The sequence below is a fragment of the Diceros bicornis genome, chromosome 35 (genome assembly GCF_020826845.1).
Source record: "Diceros bicornis minor isolate mBicDic1 chromosome 35, mDicBic1.mat.cur, whole genome shotgun sequence".
NCBI classification, from domain to species: domain Eukaryota; kingdom Metazoa; phylum Chordata; class Mammalia; order Perissodactyla; family Rhinocerotidae; genus Diceros; species Diceros bicornis.
In genome coordinates, this window is record NC_080774.1 from 23,092,834 (window position 1) to 23,108,057 (window position 15,224).

Genomic DNA, 15,224 nt, shown 5'->3' on the forward strand with positions numbered 1-15,224 from the left:
CACTGAAATCTCTTTTCCTGAGAGCCGTTGTGGATCCTGGGAAGTGCAGGAGGCCTAGGTGTGAGCCACAGCCCCTCCACCACCTTGCTCTGCAGGTCACTTTCTTTCTCTGACCCAGATGTCCTACTCTGTATTGGAGGATGACCCTACAGACCTAGCAGAGTTGTTGCAGACACCATGTATGTAAGCGGCCAGCACTCAGCAGGCAGGTGCTCACCACAGGAGGTTGCCAAAATTGTTTTCTTGATGACTCAAGATCTATACTGTGAATCTCAGTCATGGTTCCGTGACTGCTTTCTACTTATCTGTCTCCTCAGGCCAGGTTGTCCAGAAGCTGAGTTGGCTGTCATTTCAACTTACTGCCTGGGAAGCCTCTTCCCCCAACACAATGCCAGTTCTCAACCCCCTTTGCTTCCACCAAGGTGCCAGAAGGAACCCCCAGAGCTCATGCCAGCTGTGATGGAACCAGGAAAGTGCTGGGTCCAGTTCTAAAGCAGTGGTCCTGCGGGAACCCAGCTGGGCTGTCCTGTGAACGTGAGAGGTGGTAGCACAATCTTGTAGTTGAGTATACCTGCTGCAGAGCCCATCAGACCTGGGTTCGAAGTGGTTCTAGCTCCACCACTTGCTAGCTGTGTAACCTGGGGCAAGTTACCCAACCTCTCTGGGCCTCCATTTCCAAACCATGAAATGGGGATAGTAACTATCTACTTCATAGGGTTGGGGGATGAGAGAGGCCAGGCATAAAAGCAGACGCACCTTTTCCCCTCCTTAGATGAGAGCCTTCATTCCTATTGCTGCTTAGCCTCTTGCTCTAGGTAACAAGAGTATGACAGCCCTAGAGCACGTGTAACTCAGCAAACCTCACCCAGCTGTTAGAACTGGTCCCTTAGCAAAGACCAATGAACCATCTCACTCCCAGTCTCAGGAACCCAAGAATCATTCATCCATAATTGCCCACAAAGGGAACTGCAGTGGGGGGAGATGGGGCGGTTTGTAAATCCGCCCACCAGCTCCTGATCTTTGCAGCAGAATTCAGCCTCACACCCCATGCCGTCCCAGGGTGGCAGACCGGTGGGCAGGCAGGCAGGCCTGCTGCAGGCTTTCATCGCTTTGGGCCAGTCCCCTGGTGGTTAAGACTGTGGGTGGACACTAGGAGGGCGAGGTTTATGCAAAACTGCACGTAGTTCACTTTGTGCGGTCTGCTTCATAAAGGGAGTAGGGGGAGGGAGGCTGCCTCCTCTTTACTATAAATCAAGCTATGCAGAAATAGGACACCTCTAGGAAGGGGAGGAGGAAGAGGGGAGGCAGGCAAAAAGGGATAAGGAGGACAGAGAAATTAGGGGGAAAGAGGAAGGAGGGATGTAACAGAGGGAGAAGGCACAGAGAGGGGAAAGAGAAAGAAGTGGAGAAAGGAGGGGGCAAGGGAGGGAGAGACAAAGAATGTGGGGCACTAAAGGGGAAGCGAGGCAAGGAGAAAGAGAAAGGCTCAGTGCTTCATAGATATATAAAAATAATTGCTGAACTCAAGAAGAAAAGGTAATACTAGGAGTGAGGGGAGTTTGCAGGCAATGGAGTGAGCAGGGCTTGAGCAGCAAAGCTGACCACAGCTCAGGCTGAGAGACTCCAAGCCTGAGGGCAGGGCCGCACTTTCAAGCCCACCTTTCGCAGACACCCTGCAGGGGCCTCCCTCTAAGGGCTCAGCGGGCCGGGAACTGTCCGGATGCCTGGTGCTGAAATGTCCGGGTGATTACCAGCCTCGCAGGCAGGGCTGCTCAGCCATTGGACAACTATTTGTTAAGCACCTACACTATGCCAGCCATTGTTCCATGAGCTGGAGAAACAGCAGTGAATAAAACAGACAAAAATTCCTGCCCTCATGAAGCTTACATTCTATGGGCGGAGACAAGATAGTAGAATTTCCCATGTTAGAAACGTCACGTTCTATGTAGAAAAATAAAGCAGGAAGAGAATGAGGAGTTTAGCAAATGTACCCCCAAACAGTGGCCACCTGCTGTTCCCCAGAGAGGTGGCACAGTGGTGCAGGATGCCCAGGCTGGCAGTGAGCCCCCACATAAACGATGTGCTGACACTGGGTCACAGGTCGCAGGGACTCTCAGCTGGGCGACCTGTCAGAGGCCAGACCCCAACCCCAGCCAGCTACCTGTTCCTTCTCTGGGGGCCTCTCATTCCTCCGCCCTCAGGTCATCCGGGCCCCTTTACTGTGCCAGAGAAATGGGTTTCCACCCCGTGTGTCCAGCACCAGCTTAGGCCTGGATGATTTGAGACACTGGGCTCACCTCTGATGGATCACTGGTTCAACTCAGGCAACCCACCTCCTCACTCTGGCCTCAGTTTACTCATCTATAAAATAGGGACAATGATCCCTGCCTTGTGAACCAGGTTTGAGGACCTACCAAGGAGAAAGTGGTGGCTGAGTTCTCTCTGCTGTACACATGGGGGAGGATTCACCCTCACTAGGGTCTCATTACTCAGAGTCCCCAGTGCTCACCACAAGGTCTAATCCTGTGGATGCTGAATGAATAGAGTGAGTGACAGCAATGCTTAGCCGATGTTCACAGAGAGCTGTACTGCTTTATCCTTCACACTGCAGCTCTGTTCCTAAACAGCACTAACCTTGGGGTCCACAGGAGCCCAATGACAGCCCAGGGAGAACAGAGGCTGGAGCCCAATTCTGAGTGGGTCCTTCAGTGTGGGCCACCGTGGGAGACACTTGAGGGTAAGAAGGGCCTGTGGTCAAACAAGTTTGGGGAACTCAGCACATTCGACTCACCTCTGGGAGATTCCCAACGCTCATCACCAAGTCCAGGCTCTGAGAGCCCTGTTTATCTCCATTAGCCATGAAACTCTTCTTTTCCTCTCCTTTTTGGAGGACACATTATCATCCTCAAGAAGGTGCTTTGGGAAATGATGGACTGGGATTTGGGAAGAACTTGGGGATCCTTGTCTCGGGGAGACAATTTTAGAGGCTTATGGGGTTCTGTAACCTCAGTGCCTTGTGTGTGCCTATCACACAGCAGGTGCTCAGTAAATATGAGATGGATGGACGAATGAAAGAATATGGTGGACGAATGAATGAATATGGTGTTTTACTCACTTCCAAATGGTAAGAATTGAGGGGAGGAAGATGAAAGTGATTTGAGACCCAAGGACTCGAGGCAGAATCATTTTTAGTTCCCTCTAGACCACAAGTTTGGCTGGAGAACTGATGGAACTTAGTCATCCATACGTTTATTCACCCAATAAAAACACAGAGTGGTAAGAGCGATGCAGCGAATTAGCACTGGGGACCATGGAGGGGTTAATTAACTAAATGTGGGGGTAACGGAGGCCTGGGATAGCTTCCTAGAGGTGATCTTGAAGGGCCCTTTGGGGACCTGAACTCAGGGCTCCCACCCTCACGTCATTTTTTCCAGCCACAGGAATCATGCTTAGGACTTCTTGCTTGGAATCCACAGGCAGCTTCTTGCTTGGAATCTACAACCACAGATCCCACAGTTGTGGCCCCCTGGCCTTGACAGGCTTGGCCCCCTCCCCTATATCCCCCTGCCCATCCCACCACTCTCCCTTGCTGTCAGCTGCTTGCCAGCCTTCCCACACCCAGAGGATGTATCCGCATTATGCAGATGACTGAACAGACCCAAAGGAACAAGGCTCTAATGGCAAAATTCCAAGCAGAATGACAAGGAAATGGGGAGCCATGTGAGAGCATGGGGGCCCTGCTCAAGCCCCCCAAGTACCACTCTCAGAAGCCTCAGACCAGACACTCACCTCCATCCTCCCAGCACCAACTGCAAACCAGCCCTTCTGTCCCCTGCAAACTGGAGCATGACTGGATCTTTAAATGGGAGAAAAATGCTTCATCATGTTCTGCTTCTCCATGCAAAACCAGAAACTCCCTTCCCCCTCCTGCCTCCTCCCCAGCGCACTCTCCTTCCAGTAAAACGTGGTTAAAGGGACAGCACCATCACTCCCCATCTCTGAGGGTCTGCTTAGAACCAGGGGTCTGGGAATGAGGTGGAAGGCAAAGAGAAAAGAAAGACCTGGCAGAAGTCTTTCCTGGGGGGGTCTGTCTTTCCCCATCCTGGGGATCCCACAGGAAAACCAGTGTAAACTGGAATTGTAGTGGGGGTGGGGATAACTGCCTGGGGGAGGCTCAGATCTGGGGGGAGGGGGAGTCTACACTGACTCCCCAGAGGGACTCAAGGGTCTTTTCTGGCATCTGGCATCTGTGGGGGATCCTTTCAGCTCCCAATAGAGGAGCAGGACAGTCCAATTGCATAGAGGGGAGAACTTCACAGAAAACAGGGGACTGGACCCCTAACAGAAGGTGGAGGGACTGGGTCCCTGGCTCCCGGTGTGACCCTGCCTGATCATTCACCCAACCCTCCTTAGGTCCCCAACTGCACAGCACAGGGGTCAGGCAAGGGGGAAATGGCATACCTCCCTCCCCTCCCCCCAAGGTAAAGGCAGGCGTTAACCCCTTTCTCCCCAACAAGGAGCAGGCCCTGTCCCCGGAGCCGAAGCACCAACAGCAGCGCTGCCCCACTGCAAAGGCATTTGACATGAGCCAAACCCAAGAAAAAGCCAAATAACACCAGCAGTTGCAGGGCTCCCCAAATCCCAGGGACCCCTTTTTCTACCTAATCCCCAATTAGGGCTTATGGGGGTGAGGGACTCTGGTACTTCAAAAGCACTCCATTATTTCCCTCGGGGAGAGAAGAGATGCCTATCCTGGCACCCACTTGTCTGTTGTGAGGGTGGGGGAGAGATGACAAGTTGAAGCTAAGGAGATGGGGAGGAGAGAGTGAGAAAGATGGACTTCCTAGTTGTGGGAAAACAGTTGTCACAACCACAGGCAGTACGCGGGTTCCTCTCCCTCAGTTCAGCCAGAGAACCCCCAAAGCAGAAGCTGCTGGGGAGATGGGGTCTTGAGTTGCATCCTGTCCCAGGGCAAGGCCTCCTTTCTGTACAGATGGGAAAACCGAGGGTGAGGGTACACAACTTGTCCAAGGTCATTTGGCCAGCAAACTGTTGAGCTGACCTCAGTGTACAGACCCTGGCCTGAGTGACTTCTAGCACACCTGTCACTTACCCCCACCCCACAGAGGGGCCAGCTCTCCCAACTTCATGCCCAGTCCCCCGCAGCACCCCAGTCTGGGTTCTCTGACCCTCACACATAGCCCAGGTTCCTCCTGCCTATTCAGGGGACCCTCTACTCCCTTCACTGAGGATCCTCCTTGCTGGGGCAGCTGTAGGATCTCTCGCCTCCTCTCCTGCGGAGACCACTGTGCCCACCATCCGGGCTTCCCTCTCTCCATCCTCTGCCTGTCTCCATACCCCCAATTCAGGGTTGCCTTGCTCCCCTCCCCAACTCCACGTGCCCCTCCCCTGTTCTGGAGCCGGCTGCAGAGTTTCTTAAGCCCTCTCCTGGTGGCGCCTCTAGCTATTAGGGGAAAAGTGTACCTCTACTCAAGGGTCTTCTATCTCTACCCTCTGTAGCATCCACCATGCCTCCATTCAGATTACCTTGCTCCCTCCCCTATTCCGGGGGCCAGGGGCAGACACTCTGTACCCCCTATCCTGAGGGTCTAACTATTAGGAAAATCTTGTGCTCCCCTCTCATTCAGGGGTCCCTCATTCTACTGACTGGAGTCTCCCATCGCTCCATCCCGAAGGCACCCTATCCCTATTCCCATCAGGTCTCCTCGTCTTCTTCCTATTTTGAGCCCCTTCTCTTATCCTGAACACAGTAGCAGGGTCTTCCCACACGCACGGGGCGGGGGGGTCGCCGCTGGTCCACTCCGGGAGTCCTCTACGCTCTGACCCGACTTCGGGGGGCTCCTCTGACGCGGCACCGATTCCCCTTCACTCCTTGGTCCCCCTGCCCCGCCCCTCTCACTGCGGCGAAGCCGACCGGCCCGGGGCCGAGGGGGAGGAGGCGGAGAGGGCGGGGCCCTCCTCCCCCGCTTCCCCCCCCGCAACTGCCGAGGGGCTGGACCCGGCCGGGCTGCTATAAAAAGGCCGGCATCCCGGTGCTGCCGCAGTGCCACCCGCCCCGTCCCGGCCTCGAGCTCCCTCTCCGCCGGCGGCCGCACCTGCTCCGGCCATGATGAGCTTCAGCGGCGCGGACGCGCTGCTGGGCGCCCCGTTCGGGCCGCTTCATGGAGGCGGCAGCCTGCACTACGCGCTGTCCCGCAAGGGCGGCGCGGGCGGAATGCGCTCCGCTGCCGGCTCGTCTAGCGGCTTCCACTCGTGGGCGCGGACATCCGTGAGCTCCGTGTCCGCCTCACCCGCACGCTTCCGCGGCGCCGGAGCCTCAAGCACCGACTCTCTAGACACGCTGAGCAACGGACCGGAGGGCTGCGTGGTGGTGGCCCGCAGCGAGAAGGAGCAGCTGCAGGCGCTGAACGACCGCTTCGCCGGCTACATCGACAAGGTGCGGCAGCTCGAAGCTCACAACCGCAGCCTGGAGGGCGAGGCGGCGGCGCTGCGGCAGCAGCAGGCAGGCCGCTCCGCCATGGGCGAGCTGTACGAGCGCGAGGTGCGCGAGATGCGCGGCGCCGTGTTGCGCCTGGGCGCGGCGCGCGGCCAGCTGCGCCTGGAGCAAGAGCACCTGCTGGAGGACATCGCGCACGTGCGCCAGCGCCTAGACGACGAGGCCCGGCAGCGCGAAGAGGCTGAGGCGGCGGCGCGCGCACTCGCGCGCTTTGCGCAGGAGGCCGAGGCGGCGCGCGTCGAGCTGCAGAAGAAGGCGCAAGCGCTGCAGGAGGAGTGCGGCTACCTGCGGCGTCACCACCAGGAGGAGGTGGGCGAGCTGCTCGGCCAGATCCAGGGCTCCAGCGCCGCGCAGGCGCAGGCGCAGGCCGAAGCGCGCGACGCCCTCAAGTGCGACGTGACGTCGGCACTGCGCGAGATCCGCGCGCAGCTCGAAGGCCACGCGGTGCAGAGCACGCTGCAGTCCGAGGAGTGGTTCCGAGGTAGGCGCGTGGGAGTGGGGAGGAGGGGGCGCCCCCTGCTGGTCGGGCAGCGAGGGGCAGAGTGGCGTAAGGGGAGGGGACGCTGGTGGACTCTGCGCGGAGGTGGCAGGACTGGAGAGAGCCCTGCTCAGCTTCCTCCTGCAGTGTGCAGACCCCTTAGTTAGATAACGGTTTCCCTCTGGGTCTGTTGTGGGACACCCCGTGCCTCCTCGCAACTCTGGGTTCCCCTTTGGTTCCCCTCCTGTAGGGTCCTTATATCTGTCCTTCAGCTCTGGGTCCCCTCTGCTCCCCCTCCCAAGGTTAGGAAACCCCACTCTGAGGCCCCTCTCTATCAGGTTCCCTCTACAGCACCAAAGCAGTGCCGGCTTCTGGTCCCAGGCGCTTGGGGACTCTTTGTCCTTCAAAGTAACTTGTCTTCCCTGCCCAAGGTTGCCCATCCTCCTTTCCTGCACGCTGGAGGGGACCTCAGTCTCCTCCCCACTGCATTGGGGAGGGGTGAGGCATTCTCACATCCTTTCTCCCCAGGGGGGACCATCACCACAACCAGTCGGTGCCTGAGGCTGCCCTTCAATGTCCCCTCTCCCCTTCAGAGAATCTGGGAGTCTCCCAAGTTCGCCCCCTCCCCCAACTCCCTGCCGCCCTGAGTCAGCTAGATTGCAGCTGCAGCAGTTCTGAAGCTGTGCCCAGCGCCTGCAGGGTGATCTTGACCAACATTTACCCTCTCTGGTTTTTATTTCTTTTTGGGTTGAAGGTGTGGGGGTCGACCAGTTGGGCTTCTTACTCTGGGGAGCTCCATGATCCTTCCCGAAACTGTGTATAAAACTTTTGCATTGTTCTTGGGAGCGGGTGTAGAGGCTTCAACGATTTTCAAACGGGCCTGTGATCCACAATGGATAAGAATCCTCACCCACCTGGATGGTTTCTAAGTCTCTGCCGGCACTAGCAGGGAAAGCCAGGAAAGCTGGGATTTGGCTTCATGGCTTTTCCTGTTCCTTTTCCTCCCCTCTGCAGTGGTAGAAGCGTCCCCTCCCCCATCTCTGCAGCAAGGCTCTCTGCTCTCTTGGGCTTTGCCCTTCATACAGGCAGACCATCCCAGGGCTCCTGGCCCACCCAGCTAGCTTCCCTTCTTTTCCCACTCCCAATCGCCAGGCCCTGGGTGTCACTATCTTGGGATTCAGGACGTACACTTTCAGGAGATGTAGACTAGTCTCCAGACCTCCTCTGGCCCCAGAAGGTGTTCTGGGAACCAGCAGCTCCTTGCTCACAGGGGCCAGGGTGTGGCTGCCATTGACGCAGGGGCTCCTGTGCTAGTGAATGCGCAGCCAAGTGGAGGAAGGGACAGAGGAACTGGCACGCAGGCCCCAGGCTCTGCAGTGACCTTGGGCTCTGCACAGCAGAAACCTGCAAGGAAGGGGCTGTGGCTACATGGTGGCTCACAAGGCCCTCAGGCCTCCAAAGGTCACCAGTTCATTAACTTGTTCAGCCACAAGCTCAGAGTTCAGCCCTGTGGGCCAGGTTTCACATCTGAACGCCTAGCACTGCCAGCCCTTGCTGGGGAGCTGAACCAGGTGTTAAGACCAGAAATGGGGGCTTCCTCTGCCCTGCAAGTTTCTGGATTCTGAGATGGGAGAGACAAGAGTCTGATCTTTGGAGCCAGTAGACATTGGATTTGAACCTCAGCTCTGCTGCTCACTAGCTGAGTGGCGTTGGGCAGTAGTCATTTGCCTATCACAAAGGATAGGGTGAGTTAAGCATCCAAGATGGTACCCAGCACCCAGTAGGTCCTCAGTCCATGTGTATCACTAGATACTCTAGAACCCAAATCCAGGTATGTCTAACCCTGTGCCCTGCCATCTTCTCCCCCAGTGAGGCTGGACCGACTGTCCGAGGCAGCCAAGGTGAACACAGACGCCATGCGCACAGCACAGGAGGAGATAACTGAGTACCGGCGCCAGCTGCAGGCCAGGACCACAGAGCTAGAGGCACTCAAAGGCACCAAGGACTCGCTGGAGAGGCAGCGCTCTGAGTTGGAGGACCGTCATCAGGCTGACATCGCATCCTACCAGGTGGGCAGGGCTGAGACAGAGAGCCAGGTTGCCCCACCTGGTTGAGTGACCCTGGACAAGACACTGCCCCTCTCCCAGCAGGGTTGCAGTGGCTAAGACCATGGGCCTTGGAGTCAGACATACCAGGGGTACCAGTATGTCTTTCTAGCTGTGGGACCCCAGGAAAATTATCTGTCTCTCTGAATCTGAATTCTTTCAATGCAATGAAAAAAAAAAAAGAATGCCTGCTGTGCAGAGCTGTGAAGGTTAAAGAGATAGACAGACTTTTCATGAAATGAGTGTGAACATGCTTAGCGGGGTCTTGATCACAGTGGGCATTCGGTAAATAATAACCAGCGTCTGTGAGTTAGCCTGGGGAAAGCCTTGGCAGATTCTCTGCATTAAAGACAACTGGCAAACGAAAATATCACTTTTGAAGAACTTATTATGCAAGTAATATGTAGTGATTGTAGAAGAATTAGGAAATGGAGGAAGAAAAAAAGAGGCAATAAAAATCAGCCATAATGGTTCTCTTTAAGCACTGGCTAAGTGGGCCTGGGGACGGGGAGAAGCTTCAACCCGTATTTACTGTGTGCATCTGTGTATTGTTTCAGTCATCAACAGCAGGTGCTTCCCACGCCCTTCCTATGTGGCATGCACTTTGGAGCATTGGGGAAACAATAGGGAGGCAAAACAGACAAGGCTCTGGTCCCACTGAGCATTTTCTTAGCTTAAGAGATCTGTAAAAATTCACCCATCATCCCACTGACCAGTGATAACCATTGTTGGCATCTGGTGTGTTTCGTTCCAGACCATTCTCCAGGCTAAGGTTATATACGCAGCAGGATTTTTGCTCTGGGTGGTTTCCATGTCCAATGGATGAGGCCCCTGCAGCTTCGACAGGGCAGGTGTTGGCCCCAGAGAGCCCGGTTGGACGGGACTGCTTTGGGTTAGCATAGCCCCCCTCAACTTCTCCGATGCTGAGGGCCAGGCACTGGCTGGCACATGACGTGTATGTGACCTCTCCTCCCTAGGAAGCTATCCAGCAGCTGGACGCCGAGCTGAGGAACACCAAGTGGGAGATGGCAGCCCAGCTCCGAGAGTACCAGGACCTGCTTAATGTCAAGATGGCCCTGGATATTGAGATTGCCGCTTACAGGTGAGGTGGGCCGCGGGGCCTTCATGGTGGTGGGGAACCCTTGTGAGCCCTCCTTCTTTATGAGGAACTAAGCCTTGGGTTTCAAGCCCCCAGTGAGGCAGCCTGCCTGTCTTAGAGACAAAAAAATTTTTTTTTATTGAGGTAAAATGCATATGACATAAAATTTACCATTTAACCATTTTTAAGTATACAGTTCAGTGGCATTAAATATATTTACATTGTTGTGCAACCATTGCCACCATCTATCTCCAAGACTTTTTTCATCATCCCAAAGTGAAACTCAGCTCGTTAAACAGTAACTTCCCACTCCCCCTTCCCCCATTTTCCCGGCCCTGGCAACCACCTACTTTCTGAGAGACAAAAATTTTGAGAGTAGCTTATTTTCATTCTGATAATGACTTGGAGGGTTAAAGCTCCTCACATCCTCCCCAATCCAGCCAACCAGGGGCCTGCTTTGGAGGGAAGGGAGGTACTTGAGCTGTCAGGGGCCCTTCCAATTCTCTCTCTTAGAGTTTCTTAGCTCTCTGAGCATTTGTTTCCTGGGGAAATAGACTGGGGGTTATAACACTACCCATGTCATGGGGTTGTTGGGAGGAGGAGCTAATGCTGTTCAGGAGCTAATCCAGGTAACAAAGGTACCACTGGGCTGCCACAGAGAAAGCCCTCGAGAAATAGTAGCCACGAGAAAGCCATGAGACCTCCCAGCTTAGCCATTTCCTGCTAAGGAGCAAGGCTGACTCCCTGAGGACCTCTCCCAGTTGCTGGCTGGTGACCCTTCACTTTCTACCTCTTTGCTCTAGTCTGTAATCTTGCTACTCAAAGCTCGTCCACGAACCTGCACAATCAGCATCATCCACAAGCTTATCAGAAAGGCAGATTCTCAGGCTGTATCCCAGACCTACTGAATCAGAATCTGCATTTTAATCAGATCCCTGGGTGATTTGTATGCCATTAAATTTGCAAAGCACTGGTCTATAGGGGTCACCCCTACACTTACTCTGAGGCAGGAACTGCCAGGTCCTTTTTATTCATTATCTCATTGAAACAACCCTCTGATGTAGAGACTCTTAGGACCTGTTTTTACCAATGAGGAAACTGAAGCTTAAAGAGTTGGACTGGCTTGGCTAAGGTCACACATCTAGTGAGTGGCAGAGAGTAGAAACTGCTGCTGTCACCCTACTCCTCAAACTCAAAGGATGAGAATATAAGGTTACAGGAGACCCTTGAAATTCAAATGGGAACATTGTAAGACCTCTTGAACCCAAATTTATAAATGTGGAATTGGTTGCTGAGGCTCTCACCTTTCTCTCGAATAGCGTGTTAGTTGAGGGACAATAAATGTAATTTTTGTTAATGTAGGCACTCTCTCTTGAGGACCATTTTTCAGGAAAAAAAAAAAGTTGTTTTATTTCGTAAATTGCAGCCTTAGCTGCATTAAACAAGAGCAGTGACGTTGGGGTGCAGATTCTGGGTGGTCCCTGGAACGGTTTACTAAGTGACTTTCTCCAGTTTCAAAGTGCCCACCATTCACATTCCTTCTTCTGCTAAAGTCTGTATCATTGGAGGCCATGGACCTTCAGAGTAACTCAAGAAGACCCCTAGATCATCAGTCTGCTTTGGGTTAATAGTAACGTATTCCATTATCCATTCTGCAGAAAACTCCTGGAGGGCGAGGAGTGTCGCATTGGCTTTGGCCCGAGTCCTTTCGCCCTTCCAGAAGGACTCCCCAAAATCCCCTCCATGCCCACTCACATAAAGGTCAAAAGTGAAGAGAAGATCAAGGTAGTAGAAAAGTCAGAGAAGGAAACTGTGATATTGGAGGAACAGACAGAGGAGATCCAAGTGACTGAAGAAGTGACTGAAGAAGAGGTGAAAGAGGCCAAAGAGGAAGAAGCGGGAGAAGAAGAAGCAAAGTCTCCCCCAGCAGAAGAGGCTGCATCTCCAGAGAAGGAAGAGGCCAAGTCCCCAGAAAAGGCTAAGTCCCCCGTGAAAGAAGAAGCAAAATCGCCAGCTGAGGCCAAGTCCCCCGAGAAGGAAGAAGCCAAGTCTCCAGCTGAAGTGAAGTCCCCAGAGAAGGCCAAGTCCCCAGTGAAGGCAGAAGCCAAGTCCCCTGAGAAGGCCAAGTCCCCAGTGAAGGAAGAAGCCAAGTCCCCTGAGAAGGTCAAGTCCCCAGTGAAGGAAGAAGCAAAATCACCAACTGAGGTAAAATCTCCTGAGAAGGCAAAGTCCCCAGCAGAAGTTAAGTCCCCTGAGAAGGCCAAGTCCCCAGTGAAGGAAGAGGCCAAGTCTCCAGAGAAGGCCAAGTCCCCCGAGAAGGCCAAGTCCCCAGTGAAGGAAGAGGCCAAGTCCCCTGAGAAGGCCAAGTCCCCCGAGAAGGCCAAGTCCCCAGTGAAGGAAGAGGCCAAGTCCCCGGAAAAGGCCAAGTCCCCAGTGAAAGAAGAGGCCAAGTCCCCTGAGAAGGTCAAGTCCCCAGTGAAGGAAGAGGCCAAGTCCCCCGAGAAGGCCAAGTCCCCAGTGAAGGAAGAGGCTAAGTCCCCTGAAAAGGCCAAGTCCCCGGTGAAGGAAGAGGCCAAGTCCCCCGAGAAGGCCAAGTCCCCTGAGAAGGCCAAGTCCCCAGTGAAGGAAGAGGCCAAGTCCCCTGAGAAGGCCAAGTCCCCCGAGAAGGCCAAGTCCCCAGTGAAGGAAGAGGCCAAATCCCCTGAGAAGGCCAAGTCCCCAGTGAAGGAAGAGGCCAAGTCCCCAGAGAAGGCCAAGTCCCCAGTGAAAGAAGAGGCCAAGTCCCCTGAGAAGGCCAAGTCCCCTGAGAAGGCCAAGTCCCCCGAGAAGGCCAAGTCCCCAGTGAAGGAGGAGGCCAAGTCCCCTGAGAAGGCCAAGTCCCCTGAGAAGGCCAAGTCTCCCACGAAGGAAGAAGCAAAGTCCCCTGAGCAGACCAAAAGCCCTGTCAAAGAGGAGGTCAAGTCCCCAGAGAAGGTCAAATCTCCTGTGAAGGAGGAGGCAAAGGCTCCAGAGAAGGAGGTCCCAAAGAAGGAAGAGGCAAAGTCCCCCAAGAAGGAGGAAGAGAAACCCCAGGAGGTGAAAGTCAAAGAGCCCCCAAAGAAGGTAGAGGAAGAGAAAGCTCCAGCCACACCAAAAACTGAGGAGAAGAAGGATAGCAAGAAAGATGAGGTGCCCAAGAAGGAGGCTCCAAAGCCTGAGGTCCAGGAGAAGAAGGAACCTGCTGTGGAGAAGCCCAAAGAATCCAAAGCTGAAGCCAAGAAGGAAGAGGCTGGAGACAAAAAAGCAGTGACCCCAGAGAAGGAGGCTCCTGCCAAAGTGAAGGAAGAGGCCAAACCCAAAGAGAAGAGTGATGTGGCCAAGAAGGAGCCGGAAAAGCCAAAGAAGGAAGAGACGCCAGCAGCACCTGAGAAAAAAGATGCCAAGGAGAAGGCCACAGAGGCCAAGAAGCCTGAGGAGAAGCCCAAAACGGAGGCCCAAGCCAAGGAAGAGCCCAGCAAAGCCAAGACGGAAAAGGCTGAGAAATCCTCCAGCACAGAGCAGAAAGAAAGCAAGCCTCCAGAGAAGGCCACAGAGGAGAAGGCTTCCAAGGGGGAGAAGTAAGGCAAGGAGAAAGAAACATCCAGAGCAGCCAAAGAAACGTAGGAGGGTCTGGGAGCTCAAGGGTCGGTATAACAAATTTTCATGTTTTCTCTCTTTCCTTTATGTAAGAAGAAACTCTACTTAGATGACGGGGCCCTCTTTCACCAAACAGGAATTTTTGTTAGCAATATATTAGCAAGAGGGCACCCCCAATCCCCGACCCCACATCCAAACCCTCCCCAGGCGGTGGACAATTATGTTATGATAGCTTATGTAGCTGAATGTGATATATGCCGAATGCCATATGTAAACACTTGACTGTAAAAACTGCCCCCCTCCTTTCCAAATAAGTGCATTTACTTCCTGTATGCAACTGACAGGTGACTGCAATAATGAATGAGCAGTTAGAAACACATTATGCTTGAGATGTCTTAACCTATTCCTGAATGCCTTCTGTTTTCCAAAGGAGTGGTCGAGCCCTAGCCCAGAGCTCTCTATCCTGGCAGAGCTGGAGCAGGTGGGGCTGGGCATGGCCACTGAATCATGCCAGGGCGCACTTTTCCACTGGAGTCCACTTTCAATTGCTTCTCTGCAATAAAACCAAGTGCTTATAAAATGAAAATGTTGCTGTGTTATTTATTCTCTTTCCCTGGGCAGGCTGGGGGACAGGGCTAGGGGAGATCTAGATGTTACACTCAAGACTGCACAGGACAGAGCGGGCATCAGAGGTCTCGTGCAGGTCTGGGACAGTTACATGGCTTCTCACCTGGGCAAACTGTGCTGAGCAATATGCTAGGTGCTTTATTTTTATGCTCCTATAGACAGGGAGCCTGGTTTCTCAGCATGGTGCATGGGCCACCTACATCAGCATCATCTGGGAGCCTTATAAAAATGCAGACTCCTTGATTCCACCCTAGACCATTGAATGGTTATCTGTCTGAGGGGTAGGCCTGGGAAAGTGCATGCTTCACCAACTCCCAATTGATTCTAATGCACACTGAAGTCTGGGAAGAGATGTGGTCCTAAGGAAATTGAACGATCTTATTTATAGAGCTCTGCATATGTCCTCTTGTAAGGAGGGACGAGCCTTCTGAATGAGGGGCCATAGGTAGCTAATTCACCTGTAGTGAAGACTACAGTCACCACTATTGGGAACAATTTATCAATAGTCACTTAATTGGACACCAATATGCTTTGGATATGATGTTGAAAGCTGTGGTGCACTTGTGGGTTTATGTGGGGTCTTGACTATAAAATTCTTGTGCAGTTCCCAACTTTAGGCCGGTAATGATGCCTTGTGTTTTCCTAGCACCTCTCCTGGGAATTGCTTCTTTCCCTGTCCCAATCAGATGGTTCTCAGAGCCACCATATTTTCTAATTGCTTTGTACCGGTGGTCACTGGTGATTGGTCCAAGGATTGCCACCTGACCCCAGGTGAGCCAATGA

The 15,224-nt window shown here is 53.7% G+C and overlaps 1 protein-coding gene across 1 annotated transcript; it reads left to right on the forward strand.

Annotated features, from left to right (window-relative positions):
* Positions 1–6,099: 6,099 nt before the first annotated feature.
* Positions 6,100–14,419, forward strand: NEFH (neurofilament heavy chain). Its single transcript, XM_058531733.1, has 4 exons — positions 6,100–6,998; positions 8,865–9,064; positions 10,078–10,202; positions 11,858–14,419. The coding sequence occupies exons 1-4, from the start codon at positions 6,128–6,130 to the stop codon at positions 13,797–13,799; spliced, it is 3,138 nt and encodes a 1,045-aa protein (XP_058387716.1). The 5' UTR covers positions 6,100–6,127; the 3' UTR covers positions 13,800–14,419.
* Positions 14,420–15,224: the final 805 nt, after the last annotated feature.